The 20091-nt window shown below is 43.0% G+C and overlaps 1 protein-coding gene across 4 annotated transcripts in view; it reads left to right on the top strand.

Annotated features, from left to right (window-relative positions):
• Window positions 1-20091, top strand: part of si:dkey-26i13.8 (kinesin-like protein KIF19) — a 291207-nt gene that overhangs the window by 122939 nt on the left and 148177 nt on the right. For all 4 annotated transcript variants that reach the window (XM_048552702.2, XM_048552699.2, XM_048552698.2 and 1 more), the window contains exon 11: window positions 13928-14102. In XM_048552702.2, coding sequence (XP_048408659.1) covers window positions 13928-14102 — 175 coding nt within the window. The remainder of the gene's footprint in view (window positions 1-13927; window positions 14103-20091) is intronic.

Raw genomic sequence — 20091 nt, 5'->3', positions numbered from 1 at the left:
GGGTTTTAAATTGCTGCAACATGGTTTGCGAACTCTTGCACTCCATGTCCTGGCCAATGAAAGCAAGCATGCCATATGCTTTCTTAATCACCTTGGCCACCTCTGCCACTTTTAGGGAACTGTGGACCTGCACATCCGGATCCATTTGAAAGTTAATGTTCCTAAGGGTTCTGCCATTTACAATATAATTTACGCCTAAATTTGATCCTCCAAAGTCACCTCATATTTGTCTGGATTAAACTCCATCTGCCATTTCTGTGTCCAAGTTGCTAATCTTTCTGTATCCTGTTGTAACCTTTCACAGTCATTCGCACTATCAGCAACTCTGCCAATCTTCATGTCATCAGCCAACTTGCTAATCCAACACCCACATTTTTCTCCCAATCATTTATATACACTACAAACAACAAAGGACCTAAGACTGATCTCTGTGGAACAGTACTAGTTACCGGTCTCCATTCCGAAAAACACCCTTCCACTCTGTCTTCTATAATCAAGCCAGTTTTGTATCCATCTAGCCAGCACGTCCCGAATCCCGCATGATTTTAGTTTTTGCACCAATCTGTCACGTGGGACTTCATCAAATGCCTTACTAAAATCCATATGAACTACATCCACAGTGATTCCTTCATCAATTATCTTTGTCACCTCTTCAAAAATTCAGTCTGGTTGGTGAGACATGACCTTTCCTGTATGACACCATGCTGCCTGCCACTAACTAGTCCATTTTCTTCCAAATGTGCATATATGTTGCCCCTCAGTTTCTTCTCTAAGAGCTTCCCCACCACAGACATCAGGCTCACTGGCCTACAATTTCCTGGATTATTTCTGCTCCCTTTCTTAAACAAGGGAACAACATTGGCTAATCTCCAGTTCTCTGGAACTTTGCCTATGGTCAAAGAGACTGTGAAGATATCTGCTAATACCTTCGCTATTTCTTTGCTTGCTTCTTGCAGTAACTTGGGATAGATCCTGTTTGGTCCCAGGGACTTGTTTACCTTAATGCAATTTAGGATTGCTAAAACTTCCTCTGTCAATATATTGGCATTCTCTAGAGTATTCACACATTCATCCCTGGCCTCAACATCAGTCATGTCCTTCTCCTTGGTCATCACCGATACAAAGTACTTATTAAGGATCTCTCCCACTTCCTGTGGTTCCATGCATAATTTCCCTCCTTGCTACCCTCTTCCTTCTGATTTATGCATAAAAGCCTTGGAATTTTCATTGACCCTGTTTGCTAATGACATTTCATGGTCCCATTTCAGCTTCCTAATTCCGCATTTAAGTTCCTTCCTTCTTTCACTGTACTCTTCAATGGCTTCGTCGGTTTGTAGCTGCCTAGACCTGTCTTATGTATTCTTTTTCCTTTTGACTAAGCTTACAATTTGCCTTGTCATCCATGGTTCCAGAATCCTGCTGTTCCTATAGTTTCAGTTTTGCAGGACATGCATGTAGGTTTGCCTTAAATAACTGTTCCCAATCCACATTCCCCAGTTCCTGTCTAATTTGGATGTAACTGGCCCTTGCCCAATTAAGCACCCTCACCCAAGGGCTACTCTTGTCCTTGTCCGTGAGTATTCAAAATCTTATGGAGTTACGGTTATTAAGTCCAAAATGCTGTCCTACTGAAACATCGATCAGTTGCTGTTTAGTAGTTAGAGAACCTAACAGAGTAATAGATTGTTTGTTTGTGATATACATAAATGATTTGGAGGAAGATATAAGTCTGATTAGCAAGTTTGCAGATGACATAAAGATTGGTGGAGTAGCAGATAGTGAAGGGGACTGTCCGAGATCACAGCAGAATATAGATAGATTGGACAGTTGGGTAGATAAATGGCAGATGGAGTTCAATCGGGGCAAATACGAGGTGATACATTTTGGAAGATCTAATTCAAGGGCGAACTATACAGTAAATGGAAAAGTCCTGGGGAAAATTGATGTACAGAGATATCTGGGTGTTCAGGTCCGTTGTTCCCTGAAGGTGCCAACGCAAGTCAATAGAGTGGTCAAGAAGGCATACGGAATGCTTTCCTTCATTGGACCGGGTGTTGAGTACCAGAGTTGGCAGGTCATGTTGCAGTTGTATAAGACTTTGGTTCGGCCACATTTAGAGTACTGTGTACAGTTCTGGTCGCCATATTAACAAAAGGATGTGGATGCTCTGGAGAGGATGCAGAGGAGGTTCACCAAGATGTTGCCTGGTATGGAGGGTGCTAGCTATGAAGCAAGGTTGAGTAGATTAGGATTATTTTCATTAGAAAGACGGAGATTGAGGGGGGACCTGATTGAGGTCCACAAAATCATGAGGGGTATAGACAGGGTGGATAGCAAGAAGCTTTTTCACAGAGAGGGGGACTCAATTACTGGGGGTCATGAGTTCAAAGTGAGAGGAGGAAAGTTTATGGGAGATATGCGTGGAAAGTTCTTTACGCAGAGGGTGGTGGGTGCCTGGAATGCGTTGCCAGCGGAGGTGATAGACGCCGACGCGATAGTGTCTTTTAAGATAGATCTGGACAGGTACATGGATGGACAGGAAACAAAGGGATACAGAGCCTTAGAAAATAGGCGACAGATTTAGACAGAGGATGTCGATCGGTGCAGGCTTGGAGGGCCGAAGGGCCTGTTCTTGTGCTGTAATTTTCTTTGTTCTTTGATCTGTTATTTAATGGCGTTAAAATTATACACATTATTCTTTCTCTTGTTTATCTTTTTACTGGATGTAAGAATAAAGTGTGTTTTGCTTAAAGATGAATTGAATTATGTCTGGAACATGGCCCCATACACTTGCCCTTAAATAAGATAAACGATAAGGTCTAGGCTGTCTCCTTGATATATCTGAAACTGGTTTGGTCTGGTCCATAACAAAGAGAATACACATGGACAGAAGGGATAAAATTGGAAAGACCGTTCAGTCATCTTTCTCCACAAATTCCATTGAGTTGATTCTTGTTGATTTTCTGATTTGAATTTTTTTAGAGAAGAGAAACAATCGTGGCGGTTATATTAGAGCTGTACAGAACTTTGGTTGGGCCTCAGCTGCAGTACTATGTACAGTCCGCTAAATGGAATATAGGAAGACTGTGATTGCACTGGAATGAGTGAAAATGAAATTCACCAGGACGATAACTGGGAAGAGGCACTTTAGCTGTGAAAAGAGGTTGAATAAGCTTGAGCTGTTCTATTTAGAATAAGAAAGGCTGAGAGGTGACTTGTGTAAGATTTTGAAGTACTTGGACAGGGTGGATAGAAATCAGTTGTTCCCTTTCGTTGAAGGGTCAATAAGAAGGGACATGATTTTGAGGTGAAAGGCAAGAAGGTCAGAGGGGACTTGAGGAAAAGTGTTTTTTTTAACTCGGGGTAGTGTGAATCTGGAATGCACTACCCGGGAATGTAGTTGAGACAGGAAATTTCACAATCTTTTGAAAGTTCGTGGATGAGCTTTTGGTACGTTACACAAGGCTATGGGTCAAGTACTGAAAAGTTACACCAGTGTAGATTTAGAGCAGCATTTGTCGGTGCAGAGCCGATGGGCTGAAGGGTATCGTTTGTACTTCAATTCTGTGATTAAGTGGTTGGTCCACAATATTTAAATGTCTAGTCCAGTGTATTTATACAGTTTGTCCTCAGTATTTATATGTTGTTTCATTGTATTTATAAATGGCTTGTCCACAGCACTTATATGTTTAGGCCAATGAATTATATATTTAGCCAGCTATATTTATATGGCCAATCCATAGTATTTTTTATTCCTTTATTCATTCACGGGATGAGGGTGTTGCTGGCTAGGCAGCATTTATTGCCCACCCTTAATTGCCCTCTGGGCCAACCACATTGCTGTGGGTCTGGAGTCACATGTAGGCCAGACTAGATAAAGATGGCCTTCCCTAAAGGTCATTAGTGAACCACAGGGGTTTTTCTTGACAATTGGCAATGGATTCATGGTAATCATTAGACTGTTAATTCCAGATATTTATTGAATTCCACCATCTGCCATGGTGGGATTTGAACCTGGGTCTCCAGAACATTATCTGGATCTCTGGATTAACAGCCTGGCAATAATACCACTAGGCCATTGCCTCCCCTTTTATATGATTGTTCCACTGTACGAATATGATGGTCCACTGAGTTTATATGATTGGCCCATAACAGTTATATGCTTGGACTGCTGTATTTATATGCCTGGCCAAGAGTATGTAAATGGCCAGTCTACAGTATTACCAAGGCTGTCCCGCTGTGCTTAAATGGCTGTCACACTATTTGTATGATTAGAGGGAGCAATCTACTAAAGTATTTGTACTGTTGGTCCATGGTATTTTTATGGCTAGTCCACAGTATTTATATAGTTGGTCCACTATTTTTGTATGGTTATATGGCTGGTCTGCATTATTTATATAGTTGATCCACACTGTTTTCATGGCTTGGTCTAGTAATTTTCAGGATATTGACAATGTTGTGGGTGGATTCTCTTCAGGCTCTGCCTGAAGTCAACAGGCACAGTAGAAGAGTTTGAAGAGTTTTCATTTCACCATAAGACTAAGAAATAGAAACAGGAGTAGGCCGTTCACATCCTTGAGACTGCTCTGCCATTCAATCAGACCGTGGTTGATTTGGCATTTTTCATGTCCATATTCCTGTCCTTTCCCTATAACACTTGATTTGCTGCTGATCAAGAAACTATCTCAGCCTTAAACATACACAAGGACTCTACCTGCATAACTTTCCATGGAAAAGAGTTCCAAAGACACTCAACCCTTTGAGAGAAAGAATTCCTCCTTATCTCATTCTTAAATTAGCACCCCATAGTTCTGAAACTCTGCCCTCTGCTGCTAGACATTCCCTTGAGGGGAAACATCCCCTCAGCATTTACCTGTCAACTCTTAAGAACCCTACATGCTTCAATGAGATTACCTCTCATTCTTCTAAGTTCCAATAAATAGAGTCCCAACTTGTTTAACATTTGCTCATAAGATAATCCCTCCATACAGGGGATCATAGAACATAGAACATTACAGCACAGCACAGGCCCTTCGGCCCTCGATGTTGTGCCGACCTGTCATACTGATCTCAAGCCCATCTAACCTACACTATTCCACGTACGTCCATATGCTTGTCCAATGACGACTTAAACGTACCTAAAGTTGGCGAATCTACTACCATTGCAGGCAAAGCATTCCATTCCCTTACTATTCTCTGAGTAAAGAAACTACCTCTGACATCTGTCCTATATCTTTCACCCCTCAATTTAAAGCTATGCCCCCTCGTGCTCGCCGTCACCATCCTAGGAAAAAGGCTCTCCCTATCCACCCTATCTAACCCTCTGATTATTTTATATGTTTCAATTAAGTCACCTCTCAACCTTCTTCTCTCTAATGAAAACAGCCTCAAGTCCCTCACCCTTTCCTCGTAAGACCTTCCCTCCATACCAGGCAACATCCTAGTAAATCTCCTCTGCACCCTTTCCAAAGCTTCCACATCCTTCTTATAATGCGGTGACCAGAACTGTACACAATACTCTAAGTGCGGCCGCACCAGAGTTTTGTACAGCTTCAGCATAACCTCTTGGTTCCGGAACTCGATCCCTCTATTAATAAAAGCTAAAACACTGTATGCCTTCTTAACAGCCCTGTCAACCTGGGTAGCAACTTTCAAGGATCTGTGTACGTGGACACTGAGATTTCTCTGCTCATCTACACTACTAAGAATCTTACCATTAGCCCTGTACTTTGCCTTCTGGTTACTCCTATCAAAGTGCATCACCTCACACTTGTCCGCATTAAACTCCATTTGCCACCTCTCAGCCCAGCTTTGCAGCTTATCTATGTCTCTCTGCAACCTACAGCATCCTTTGTCACTATCCACAACTCCACCGACCTTAGTGTTGTCTGCAAATTTACTAACCCATCCTTCTACGCCCTCATCCAGGTCATTTATAAAAATGACAAACAGCAGTGAACCCAACACCGACCCTTGCGGTACACCACTGGTAACTGGTCTCCAGGATGAACATTTCCCATCAACGACCACCCTCATCCTTGTGAACTCTCTCCAAAGAAATATTTCCTTGAATAAAGGGCTAAAACTGATCACAGTGTTTCAGATGTTGCCTGGCCACCAGATCATTCTCTTGAGCCCAGTGCCCACCTGTCTGAGTTTGGGTAAATTTACAATGGTGCAAGAGCCGGAGATCAGTTACAGGCGTGAGGAACCACTGGCAGATTAATTAATTTCTGATATTATCAGTTCTTTCTTAGAGTCATATTGCCATAGCGCCCTACAGTACAAAAGAAGCCCTTTGGCCCATCCAATCTGCACTCACCTATCTACAATAATCCCACTTACCAGCACTGGGTCCGTAGCCTTGAATGTTGTGACATTTCAAGTCCTCGTCTACATATTTTTTAAATGTCGTGTACTTTCCCACCATTGTCATAGCCAGCCATGCCTAGAAGAGAGTGAGAAGGAAGATTGGGCAGACTTCATTGACTTGTTAACAGTTAACAGTTATCTTAAGCTGCTGCATATTAAAATATGACTGGAAATCCAAAGGTGGTTCAGTGAACAGAGACTGGATTCCACGTGCTCTGTTTCCATCTCTCTTGCTGAGCACCTACACTGAAAAGGAAAAACCTGTTCAGTGGCTGTTTCTTTTTAAAATGTACGTGGATATTTTGTTACTTATTTTAAAAAATTATAAATTGTTTCATATTTGTATTGATGGGCTGGGTTTATGGAACAGAGGGTGGCGGTGGACGGTTGCTGTTGGCATTGCAGAATCATGAGCAGCAGTGTGTCACAAGAATCAGTTCTGGGTACACTGCTTTTTATCATTTATATCAATGATTTGGATGTGAACATTAGAAGTATGGTTAGTAAGTTTGCAGATGACACCAAAATTGGAGGTGTAGTGTACAGTGAAGAAGCATAACTCAGTGTACAAAGGGATCTTGATCAGATGGGCCACTGAGCTGAAGGGTGGCAGATGGAGTTTAACATCATAGAATCCTTACATTGTGGAAACAGGCCCTTCAGCCTTACAAGTCTATACCAACCCTCAGAGCATCCCACCCAGACCCATCCCCCTATAATCCAACTAATCCACACATCAGTGAACACTTATGGGCAATTTAGCATGGTTGCACCTAGTCTGCACATCTTTGGACTGTTGGAGGATAGCAGAACACCTAGAGGAAACCCACATGGATACAGAGAGAATGTGCAAACTTCACACAGACAGTGTCCCAAGGGTGGAATCAAACCTGGGTCCCTGGCACTGTGAGGCAGCAGTGCTAACCACTGAGCCACCGTGCCACCCCTGAACTTAGACGAATGTGAGGTGCTGCATTTTGGAAAGGCATATCAATGCAGGAATTATACACTTAATGGTAAGGAACAAAAACAAAGTTGCTGGAAAAGCTCAGCAGGCCTGGCAGCATCTGTGGAGGAGAAAAAAGAGTTAATGTTTCGGGTCCGGTGACCTTTCTTCAGAACGGAGGAACTGAGAACTCAGAACTGTTCCTGATTTACAGCATCCGCAGTTCTTTTGGTTCTTACTTAATGGGAAGGTCCTGGGGAGTGCTGCTGAACAAAGAGACCTTGGAATGCAGGTTCACAGTTCCTTGAAAGTGGAGTTCCAGGTAGATAGGATGGTAAAGAAGGCATTCAGTATGCTTACCTTTATTGGTCACTGCAATGAGTATAGAAGTTGGGAAGTCATGTTGCGACTGTATAGGACATTGGTTAGGCCACTGTTGGAATAATGGTTCAATTTTGTTCTCCCTGCAATAGGAAGGATATTATTGAACTTGAAAGGATTCAAAAAAGATTTAGAAGGATCTTATAGGGTGAGGCTGAATAGACTGTTTTCTCTGGAGAGTCGGAGGCTGGTTGGGGTGAACTTCTAGAATTTTATAAAATCATGAGGGGCATGGAGAGGGTAAGTAGACAAGGCATTTTCCCGGTGGCGGGGGAGTCTAAAACTAGAGGGCATTGGTTTAAGGTGAGAGGGGAAAGATTCAAAAGGGACCTAAACGACATCTTTTCATGCTGAGGGTGGTGTGCGTATAGAATGAGCTGCCAGAGGAAGTGGTGAAAGCTGGTGGAATTACAAGTTAAAAGGCATCTGGATGGGTATATGAACAGTAAGGGTTTAGAGGGACGAGGGCCAAATGCTGGAAAATTGCACTAGATTTATTTAGGATATATGATTGGCATGGACAAGTGGGACTGAAGGGTCTATTTCCATGCTGTGTATCGCTATGACTCTAACTGCACAGATGATAGCAACTTGCTGCAATGAGAAAATCTCTCTCTCGTCAATCAGAAAACAGAATACCGCCTGATACTTCTCTGATCTTGTCACCTCAACCCTAGCTATCATTTTTAAATTTGATATTTGCCTGATCTGGAATCACAGCCCAAATTAAAACTACATCTATAATCAGGAGACAGTATGAAGTTAGAAACTAAAGAAAATTGCTTATACTTATGGTACTTGATGCTATATGCTGCATTGTAGCTGTTCATGCAGTGTGATTCATATCAGCATAGATAATGAAACATGCTTGTGATAAATGTAAGTACTTTTGATTAAATGTTTAGATTTCCCCCACAGAAAAGATTTAAATTTTTATAAAGGACACCTGAGTAATTTTAATACCTGTAGCCAAGATATGAATAGACTAAAACAATTACATAGTTGTTTTTTGCCTTTTTTTCAAACATGGGATGTGGGCATCACTGGCTAGGCCAACATTTATCAACCATCCCTAATTGCCCTTATGAAGGTGGCGGTGAGCTCCCTTCTTGAACTGTTGTAGTTAATTTGCTGTTAGTTGACCCACAATGCCCTGGGGAGGGAATTCCAGATTTTGACCCAGCGATAGTGAAGGAATAGCAATATATTGGCAGATCAAGATGGTGAGTGGCGTGGAGGGGAACTTCCAAGTGATGGTGTTCTGACGTATCTGCTGTTTTGTCTCTCTTGATGGAACTGTCCATGGGTTTGGAATGTGCTAGGGATTTTTGGTGAATTTCTGCAGTGCATTTTCATTTTTTTTTCATAGAATCCCTACAGTGTAGAAACAGCCCCTTCAGCCCAACACGTCCACACTCACCCTCGGAGCATTCCTCCCAAACCCACCCCACTATAACCCACCTAATTTACACATCTCTGAACACTACAGTGGAATTTAGAATGGCCAATTCACCTAGCCTGCACATTTTTGGACTGTGGGAGGAAACCGGAGCAAGCCCATGTAGACACTGGGAGAATGTGTAAACTCCACACGGACATTCACTTCAGGGTGTATTTGACCTGGTGTTGTAAGGCAGCTGTGCTAACCACTGAGCCACCATGCTGCCCCAACAAGCAATTTGGGCTAATCTGGGATTTGAATGCGGGACCTCTCACCTATCTACCCTGTACAATCCCTAAAGTGAGAATCACACACCAAGATCAACGAGCCATTGTCATCTTGTGGATAGTACACAGTGCTGATACTGAGCGTCGATGGCGAAGGGTGTGCTGGATGGGGTGATGGTATATGTGGTGCCAATCAAATAGTGTGCTTTGCGCTGAATGATGTCAAGCTTGATTTCATGTTTTGTTTCGTATTCCATCGCACTCCTGACTTGTGCCTTGTGAATGGTAGACAAGGTTTGAAGAGTCAGGAGGTGAGTTATTTGTTGCAGTATTTCTAGCCTCTGATCTGCTTCTGTAACCACTGTATTTATACGTTTACTCCTGTTCAGCTTTTGGTGAACGCTAACCTCTTGGATGTTGATAGAACATAGAACATAGAACATAGAACAGTACAGCACAGAACAGGCCCTTCAGCCCACGATGTTGTGCCAACCATTGATCCTCATATATGCACCCTCAAATTTCTGTGACCACATGCATGTCCAGCAGTCTCTTAAATGACCCCAATGACCTTGCTTCCACAACTGCTGCTGGCAACGCATTCCATGCTCTCACAACTCTCTGTGTAAAGAACCCGCCTCTGACATCCCCTCTATACTTTCCACCAACCAGCTTAAAACTATGACCCCTCGTGTTAGCCATTTCTGCCCTGGGAAATAGTTTCTGGCTATCAACTCTATCTATGCCTCTCATTATCTTGTATACCTCAATTAGGTCCCCTCTCCTCCTCCTTTTCTCCAATGAAAAAAGTCCGAGCTCAGTCAACCTCTCTTCATAAGATAAGCCCTCCAGTCCAGGCAGCATCCTGGTAAACCTCCTCTGAACCCTCTCCAAAGTATCCACATCTTTCCTATAATAGGGCGCCCAGAACTGGACGCAGTATTCCAAGTGCGGTCTAACCAAAGTTTTATAGAGCTGCAACAAGATCTCACGACTCTTAAACTCAATCCCCCTGTTAATGAAAGCCAAAACACCATATGCTTTCTTAACAACCCTGTCCACTTGGGTGGCCATTTTAAGGGATCTATGTATCTGCACACCAAGATCCCTCTGTTCCTCCACACTGTCAAGAATCCTATCCTTAATCCTGTACTCAGCTTTCAAATTCGACCTTCCAAAATGCATCACCTCGCATTTATCCAGGTTGAACTCCATCTGCCACCTCTCAGCCCATCTCTGCATCTTGTCAATGTCCCGCTGCAGCCTACAACAGCCCTCTATACTGTCAACAACACCTCCAACCTTTGTGTCGTCTGCAAACTTGCTGACCCATCCTTCAATCCCCTCATCCAAGTCATTAATAAAAATTACAAACATTATGTTTAAAAAAAAAGGAACACAGGACACATAGTCTGGAATGGGCCATTGATTCCTTGGGCCAGTTTTGTCAAGCAATAAGATTGTAGTTGTCCTGGTTGTGATCTGAATTCCCTTCCTATTTATGTTGGCATGGTTTTGTGTGTTCGCCAATGCAGAGCAGACCTCAACATATTTCTTCAAACTGTACTTTGCACTGTATAATCTAGTGAGCTTGTACTAAATGTCACTGTCCTTAGTTACTCTAGATCCGACCTTTCAGCAGAGATGACTGTGTGATATTTTTCTACATTTGATATAAATAGATACACCTCTATTATAACAATATATTGTAGCCTACCTCACTGGTTCATCTGCATATTACTTAATTCTTATACCAATATTGTCCCCTAAAACACCTGACTCCCTTGTCTTTCAAAAATGTAACTCCATCAAATTCGATGATCCAGACTCCCCTGCTTTATGGGGAAGAGAATTCTACAAAGTAACAAACCTCTGCAAGAAATATTTCTCTCCTATCTTAAAGGGAAAGCTCTTAGTTTAACTCTGTCCCTAGACCACTAGTCAAAGGGAAACATCCTCCTGATATCCTCAACTTGAAATCCCTCTGGATCTTCTCCTCCTAATTCCTAACCCAAGGAAACCTAACCAGATAAATAGAAAGCGGGAAATAACACCAGCGCTTCGTCGGAGGCTCACTGATGATGTTACCTAGAATGGTGACGTAACGTCTGAAAACGAACCTTCCAGCTCAGTGAGCAAACTCACATCCAGAATCTTGCAATCCATTTTCAGCATTCTCCATTTTTTTTTTGATTATAGAATATGTTTGAGCAGTTCCTGATCCCTTTCCCTCCATTCTACCTGTAGGGAGGGGTGAATTTTCTCTGATTAGTTGCTGTTTCTCAGACCTTCCAGTGAGGATCCATGGTGTACCTTAAACATTTGGGGGTTTGTTTAAGTCCTTGGCAGGCCTGAGGGTCCACCCACCTGGTAGGTATCAAAGCCCTCCGACAACTGAAAAGCCTGTAAATGTGGTAAATAAGACATACTGTTCTGAATCATCTTTTACACTTTATAATGAAGATCTGGTGTGATAGTGGGGGATTCATTGAATTTTGAGAAGATTTGTAGCTCAGGTTGAGTTTCTGGATGTGAGTTTGCTCGCTGAGCTGGAAGGTTCATTTTCAGACGTTTCGTCACCATTCTAGGTAACATCATCAGTGAGCCTCTGATGAAGCGCTGGTGTTATGTCCCGCTTTCTATTTATCTGTTTAGGTTTCCTTGGGTTGGTGATGTCATTTCCCACGCTGGTGATGTCATTTCCTGTTCCTTTTCTCAGAGAATGGTAGATTGGCTCCAAATCAATGTGTTTGTTGTTGGAGTCCCGGTTGGAATGCCATGCTTCTAGGAATTCTCATGCGTGTCTCTGTTTGGCTTGTCCTCGGATGGATGTGTTGTCCCAATCAAAGTGGTGTCCTTCCTCATCTGTATGTAAGGATACTAGTGATAGTGGTCATGTATTCTTGTGGCTAGTTGATGTTCATGACCCGCTATCACTAGTATCCTTACATACAGATGAGGAAGGACACCACTTTGATTGGGACAACACATCCATCCTAGGACAAGCCAAACAGAGACACGCACGAGAATTCTGAGAAGCATGGCATTCCAACCGGAACTCCATCAACAAACACATTGATTTGGAGCCATTCATTGGATGTAACAGGGTGGTGGTTAGATTGTCCCTTATTGAAAATGATTATTGCATGGCATTTGCGTGGCACACCTGTTACTTTGCTGTTTTCAATGAAGATCTTCCATTGAAAAGGAGCCAAGATCTTAAAATTAGGGGAAGAATTAATGGAAGACAATGGTTTGGTGATGATGGCACTAGACTCATTTCGTACATATTGAGGCTAATGCAAATAAACTACCACAACAGCTGAGTGAATTTAAATTCAATCAATAAAATCTGAAATTGAAGGCTCTCTCAGTAATGGTGACCAAATAAACCCATGTAATTCACTCATCTCCTTTAGGAAAAGCAATCTACCAACTTTGATATATAAATGCTCTTGATATCACACCCAGCCAATCCAGAAGTCAAAGCAAATGTTCTGTGAATATAAGTTCAATTTCTATCACTGCAGTTGGTGGAATTTGTGTTCAGGAATTAAAAGCTCATCTCAGTAGTGGAGACTATGAACCCACAATTGATTATTGTAAAATCCCATCTAATTCACTAATATCCTTCAGGGAAGGAAATCTGCCATCCTTATTTCATCTGGACTACATGTAACTCCAGATCCGTGGCAGCGTTTCTGACACTGTACTGCCCCCTGCAATGACCGAACAAGCAACTCAGTTCAATCGTCATTAGGGATGGGCAACAGGGGGTGGGCTTGACACTGATGTCTCTTTTCCATGAAAGAAAACAAAATGTAGAAAACTGTCAGAGATATTTTCCCTAATTTTTGTCTCCTCAGCATAGAAAAATGTACAAACTACAAGCAAAATTACAAGTGATTTAAAAATTTCCATGGGTAACAGTGTGTTCTGCCAAGTGTGATGCTAGGTTCTAGGTGACTGACCTGACAATTCATTGAAGGTGAGGGGTTCACCTGAGTGAGACTGACTTTCATCGTCAGGGCGGCACGGTGGCTCAGTGGTTAGCACTGCAGCCTCACAGCACCAGGGACCCGGGTTTGATTCCAGCCTCGGGCGACTGTCTGTGTGGAGTTTGCATATTCTCCCCGTGTCTGCGTGGGTTTCCTCCGGGTACTCCGGTTTCCTCCCACAGTCCAAAGATGTGCAGGTTAGGTGGATTGGCAATGCTAAATTGCCCGTAGTGTTCAGGGGTATGTGGGTTATAGGAGGATGGGTCTGGGTGGGATGCTTCAAGGGGTGGTGTGGACTTGTTGGGCTGAAGGGCCTGTTTCCACACTATAGGTAATCTAATCTAAACCCTATTATTTATTGGCAGAGAATAGACGGGACATTGCTGCAATAGGTATAAGGAGCCCACTTCCACAACCGCCAGCCTGCTTGGCTGATGAAGGAATAAACTGGGTAATAAATAACCAGTGAGCCTAAGTCCTCAAATATGATTTGAGAAAAGCTCCAAAGGGAACAGTAGTCTCTGTATTATCATTCATGTGTAATTTTGTTATGTAATTCCAGCTGAGGTACAACAACATTCAGTGCAATACAATCGAGGGGAGCTGGACCGACTGAGGGACCAATTAATGATTGCATTTCGGCAACAGATGGAGATCCGTCGCAGCCTCGTGGAGCTTGAAAACACCAACATGGAACTTCACATTGATACTTCCAGACATTTACTAACCATAGCTGAGTGAGTCCCATAGTATCTTGATAATACCACGAGGACTTGAACTGCACTGGCTGATGGAATACAAATGCAAATGCACTGAACAATGCAGCATAATAATTACTAATATACTTGAATGTATGATTCAATGATTTTATGTATGTTTTTGGCATCAGAAAAAAAAAATCAGTTTTTGTCATGGATAATAAAGTGTGGAGCTGGATGAACACAGCAGGCCAAGCAGCATCTCAGGAGCACAAAAGCTGACGTTTCGGGCCTAGACCCTTATCAGAGGTCTCTGATGAAAGGTCTAGGCCCGAAACGTCAGCTTTTGTGCTCCTGAGATGCTGCTTGGCCTGCTGTGTTCATCCAGCTCCACACTTTGTTATCTTGGATTCTTCAGCATCTGCAGTTCCCATTATCTCAGTTTTTGTCATGCTGGTTTTCCCACAACCTGTAAGAACCACTTCTCCCTTTGACCTGCCTCCAGCAGGGTACTTGTATTTGATGAGGCAATAGTTATGTTAGCACCTGTAAAATTAGAATGATATATGGATAACATAATCCTGAAACATTAACAGATGTCTATTGCAGCTCCTAATAGCTGTATATATTGCACAGGCACATCATTATCTGGGCTACTATTAAACTATTCAGTTACAAAGGGCAGCATACCATGTTTTAAATGGCTGCAATTAAGATGAAGTCTGACACCTTTACACTATAAGGTCATGAGCATGTCTCTTAAAGATATGCCATATGCTAGCTGAGAGATTTAATTCCACACTTCCTTTTGTAACATTTTACCACAAAGTGATGTGAAGCAGGAGAAGGACTTTGGATTCCAAGTACTGGATTTTCACTGAGTTGGGTTGACTTGGGAGTCCTTTTAAAAGATAAAGGAAGCAGGGCTATGATTACAGGACATTTCCCAGATCCATTTCCAGACTTTTACCAGGTCTTTGAAAGGATGCAGGCTGGTTTGGGTTTTGGGTCACACCCTGCAATGTCAACATGGACAGTTCGGAGATGGCATGGCTCACCCCACCACAATTTGAATGCAATTCTGGCAAGTTTTTAAAGGGTTGCAATTCATGCAGTGGTATTAGTGGGTGGAAGATGTCTGCCACCGATCTTTTTTCTTTGACTGGGTCCAAGTACTCATGGACCACTTTACCTTCCAGTGGTAGAAGACCAATTAGTAACAAACATTCACAAGGAGAACCTCTTACCTTTTAGTTTATTGCATGATAGCAACCAGGCACATCCAGCAATAATAAGCTATGTATTATTATTAAACTGTGAGGACTCTGTGGATACAGGTGCTCCTTGCCTGAAGGTCTCTTAAATTCCTGAGTATCTTTGACAGCAGAACATTTCCCTGCTGAATTAGATAGCCGCCCATAAGATCATCTGAAGACTGCTTTATCTCATGAACTTCCATCACGGAAGACAGCTGCTTAGGGAATAAGCCATTTCTTCTTCGCATTATTCTGGATTGCTGATTTTCTTCTTTTTGATTGTGTTGTGAATCTGTGGATATTGTTCATAGAATCAGAATCTCTACAGTGTGGAACCAGGCCCTCCGGCCCAACAAATCCACACCAAACCTCAGAGAATCCCACTCAGACCTGTCCCCCTATAACCCACCTGTTCTGTCTTTCATGGAGTTATATGCAGTTTATCCCCATTTTATTCAAGCGAATGTTTATTCTCAATCTCTGATACATCTGTACTTCAACATGTGGATTAGGTTTGATGTTTTCATTCACCCTCCATAGTTGTTGCAGTGGTGCTTCAGAGATTTACCTCATCCTCAATCATGATTGCTAATTCCTGAGCATTATCTCTGTCATTAGTACTGATAATTCTGCTTTGCAAGCCAAAGAATTTATGTGAAAGAATGTTCCTTATGAATTTAGGTTGTCACTTCACCCAACATGCAAATTAGATCTGTATTAACAATTTTTCTACAGGTAGTATCATTGTCAACAACTTCAGTTAATTATTGCTCAATGTGTTTCAGTGGCTTCAGCCAGTCACTCTCATCCGTATTTGCTTCTACTCGCAATCTTTGCTAAATTACATCATAGAATATAGAGCATAGGATTGAACAGCACAGGAATGGGCCCTTTAACCCACGATGTTGTGCTGAACACGATGTCAAATTAAACAAATACCTTCTACCTGCCCTTAGTCCATATCCCTCCATTCCTTGCATATTCTTGTGCTTGTCTAAAAGTCTCTTGAACGTGTCTGTTGTATCTGCCCCCACCACTACTCCTGGCAGAGGGTTCCACACTCTGACCACTCTCTGTGTAAATAACTTGCCTCTCACATCTTCCTTGAACTTTCTTCATCTCACCTTAAATGCACGCACCTGGCTTTCGACATTTCAACTCTGGGAAAACAATTCTGGTTGTCAACTCTATCTATGCATCTCATAATTTTATAGACTTCTAATAAGTCTCCCCTCAGCCTCCGCTGCTCCACAGAAAACAACGTCAGTTTTTCTAGCCTTTCCTTATAGTTCATAACCTCTAATCCCGACAGCATCCTGGTAAACCTCTTCTGCATCCTGTCCAAAGCCTCCACATTAGTTCTGTAGTGTGGCGACCAGACCTGAACACGGTACTCTGGATTTGGCCGAACTAAAATCTTTTCAACCTACGGCATGACACCAGTAACAATAAGAACTGCCAATGCTGGAGACAGAGATAACAGTGCGGAGCTGGAGGAACACAGCAGGCAGGCAGCATCAGAGGAGCAGGAAAGCTGGCGTTTTGGATGGGGAGCCTTCTCAGAAATGGGTGAGGGGGAAGGGAGCTCTGAAATAAATAGAGAGAGGAGGGGTGGTGCTGGGGAAGGTAGGTGGGACAGTGAAGGAAACTGGAGGAGCAAAACCTCATCTTTGGCCTTAGGAGCCGACAGCCTCAATGTGGACTCCACTAGCTTCAAAATCTCCCCACCCCTGGTCTCATCCTGTGACCAACCCTCCCTCTCGTCACTGCCTCCTTGACCTGACACAACCTGTCTGTCTTCTGTCCCACCTCACTGACCATTCCCCACCACTGCCGACCTGTACTCACCTATATCAATCCCACTGACCAGCCCCGCCCCACCCATAACATGACATCCAGACTCTTTGTACTCAATTCCCCCAACCAATAAAGACAAGCATGCCGTATGCCTTCTTCACCATTCTATCTACTTGTGTGGCTGCTTTCAGGGGGGTATGGACTCGAACCCTAAGATCCCTCTGTACACCAATGCTTTTCAGAATCCTGCCATCAACTCTATACTTTTCCTCAACTTTTGATCTCCCAAAGTACAATACCTCACACTTGCATGGACTAAACTTCATCTGCCATTTCTCCGCCCATATCAGCAATTGGTCTACATCTCGCTGTATCCTTTGACAACCTTTTACCACCATCCACAACTCCAACAATCTTTGTATCATTTGCAAATGTACTAACCCCTCCATCTACATTTTCATTCAAGCCATTTGTACATATATCACAAACAGCAGAGGTCCCAGGATGGATCCCTGCAGAACACCACTAGTCACAAACCTCCAGCCTGAGAAATACCTTTCCACCACTACCCTCTGTCTTCTAAGGGCAAGCCAATCATGAATCCACGTGGCCAAGTCACAGTAGATTCCCTTCATCTTAATCGACTGGATGAGCCTCCCATGAGGAATCTTTCCACAACCCTTACTACAATCCATGTAAACAACACCCACTGCTGTCTGCTCATCAATCACCTTCACCACCTCCTTGAAAAATTCAGTCAAGTTAGTAAGACATGACCTGCGCTACACAAAGCCAAGCTGATTGTCCCTAATTAGGCCATGCTTTTCCAATCACTCATAAATCCTACCCCTAAGAATTCCCTCTAATAGATTCTCAACCATTGGTATGAGACTCACCGGTCTGTGGTTTCCTGGATTGTCCCTATTTCCTGTTTTGCACAGAGGAACAACATTAGCTACTGACTCATCCTCCAGGACCTCTCAAGTGGCTAGTGAAGATACAAAGATCTTGGTCAAGGCCCCAGAAATCTCCTCTCTTGCCCCTCTCAATAACCTGGGGTTTTATTCACCTTAATGCTCTTCAAGAGTCCCAACACCACTTCTTTCTCAAAATGCCCGAGCATGTTAACATACTCCACACAAATCTCACTACTCTCCATATCAACCTAGGGGACACAGGTTCAAGGTGTGAGGGGAAAGTTTAAAAGAAATGTGCGAGGCAAATTTTTCATACAAAGGATGACAAGTGCCCGGAATGCGTTGCTAGAGGAAGTGCTAGAAGCAGACACAAGAGCAGCGTTCAAGAAGCACCTGTACGAACACACGAATAGGAAGGGAACAGAGGGATACGGATCCTGTGTGAAGGCAGTTTTAATATCAAAGGGAAAAATGTGTTGGCATGAGCTTAGAGTGTCAAAGCACCTGTTCTTGTGCTGTATTGCTCTTTGTTCTCCTGGGTGAATACCGACACAAAGTACTCATTTAGAATTTCACCCATATCCTCTGTCTCCAAGCACAAGTTCCCTCCTTTATCCTTGAGTAGTCCTACCCTCTTCCTAATTATTGTCTTGTTTTTAATGTATGTATACAATGCCTTAGGATTCTCTTTAACCCTTCTTGCCAAGGTCATTCTATAGCCCTTTCTTGCTCTCCTGCTTCCCTGTTTGAGTTCTTTCCTGCTTCCTTTATATTCCTCATGGACCTGTCTGATATTAGCTTCCTAAACCACACATATGCCTCTTTTTCCTTTTGACTAAATTCATAACCTCACTCATTGTCAAAGGATCCCTTACCTTGCCGATCTTGTCCTTCCTCCTTACTGGAATTTGCTGGTCCTGAATGCTCATAGGCAGGTCTTTAAACAATTCCCACTTTTCAAATGTGGACTTGCCTGATCACAGCTCCTCCCAATTAACACTCTCTAGCTCCTGCCTAATATTTTTATAATTTGTCCTCCCCAATTTAGTACCTGTCACAAGGTACTGACTTATCCTTATTCATAGCTATCTTAAAATTTAAGCAGTTGTGATCACTGTTTCCAAAATGCTGTCCTACTGAAAGGTCAGCCATCTGGCCAGGCTCATTAGCCAGTACAGGGTCCAGTATGGCCCCTCCTCTCATTGAACTATCCACATACTGTTTCAAGAAACCCTCTTGGATGCAGTTAACAATTTTTGCCCTGTCTAAGCCTCTTGCTGTGAGGGAGTCCCAATCAATGTTGGGGAAGTTAAAGTCACCACTACAATAATTCTGTTCTTATTCCACCTTTCCATAATCTTCCTACATATTTGTTCCTCAATGTTTCGGTGGCTGTTGCAGGGGCCTATAATGTAATCCAATCATAGTAATTATGCCCAACTTATTTTTGAGCTCTCTCCATATTAGATTAGATTAGATTCCCTACAGTGTGGAAACAGGCCGTTTGGCCCAACAAGTCCACACCGCCCCTTGAAGAATCCCACCCAGACGCATCCTCCTATAACCCACACACCCCTGAACACTACGGGCAATTTAGCATGGCCAATCCACCGAACCTGCACATCTTTGGACTGTGGGAGGAAACCGGAGCACCCGGAGGAAACCCACGCAGACGGGGAGAATGTGCAAACTCCGCACTGACAGTCGCCCGAGTCTGGAATCGAACCCGGGTCCCTGGCGCTGTGAGGCTGCAGTGCTAACCACTGAGCCACCGTGCTCAGTAGATCAGCCCACCAAAATGTCCTCTTTGAGTGTTGATGTAACATTTCCCCTTATTAGTAATGCAACTCTTTAAACTCTTTTAGCTTCCTCTGTATATCATCTAAAGCAACAAAATCCTGGAATGTTGAGCAGCCAGTCCTGTCCCTCTCTCAACCAAGTCTCTGTAATGGCCACAACATCGTAATGTAATGATCTAGGTTACAAGCTCATCTGCTTTACCTATAACACTTACTTCTTGCATTGAAATAAAGACACTTGAGTCTATTAGTACCGTAG

This window comes from Stegostoma tigrinum, chromosome 23 (assembly GCF_030684315.1).
Source record: "Stegostoma tigrinum isolate sSteTig4 chromosome 23, sSteTig4.hap1, whole genome shotgun sequence".
NCBI classification, from domain to species: Eukaryota; Metazoa; Chordata; class Chondrichthyes; order Orectolobiformes; family Stegostomatidae; genus Stegostoma; species Stegostoma tigrinum.
Note: the sequence above shows the minus strand (reverse complement) of the source record. Positions and strands in the feature narration are given on the sequence as shown.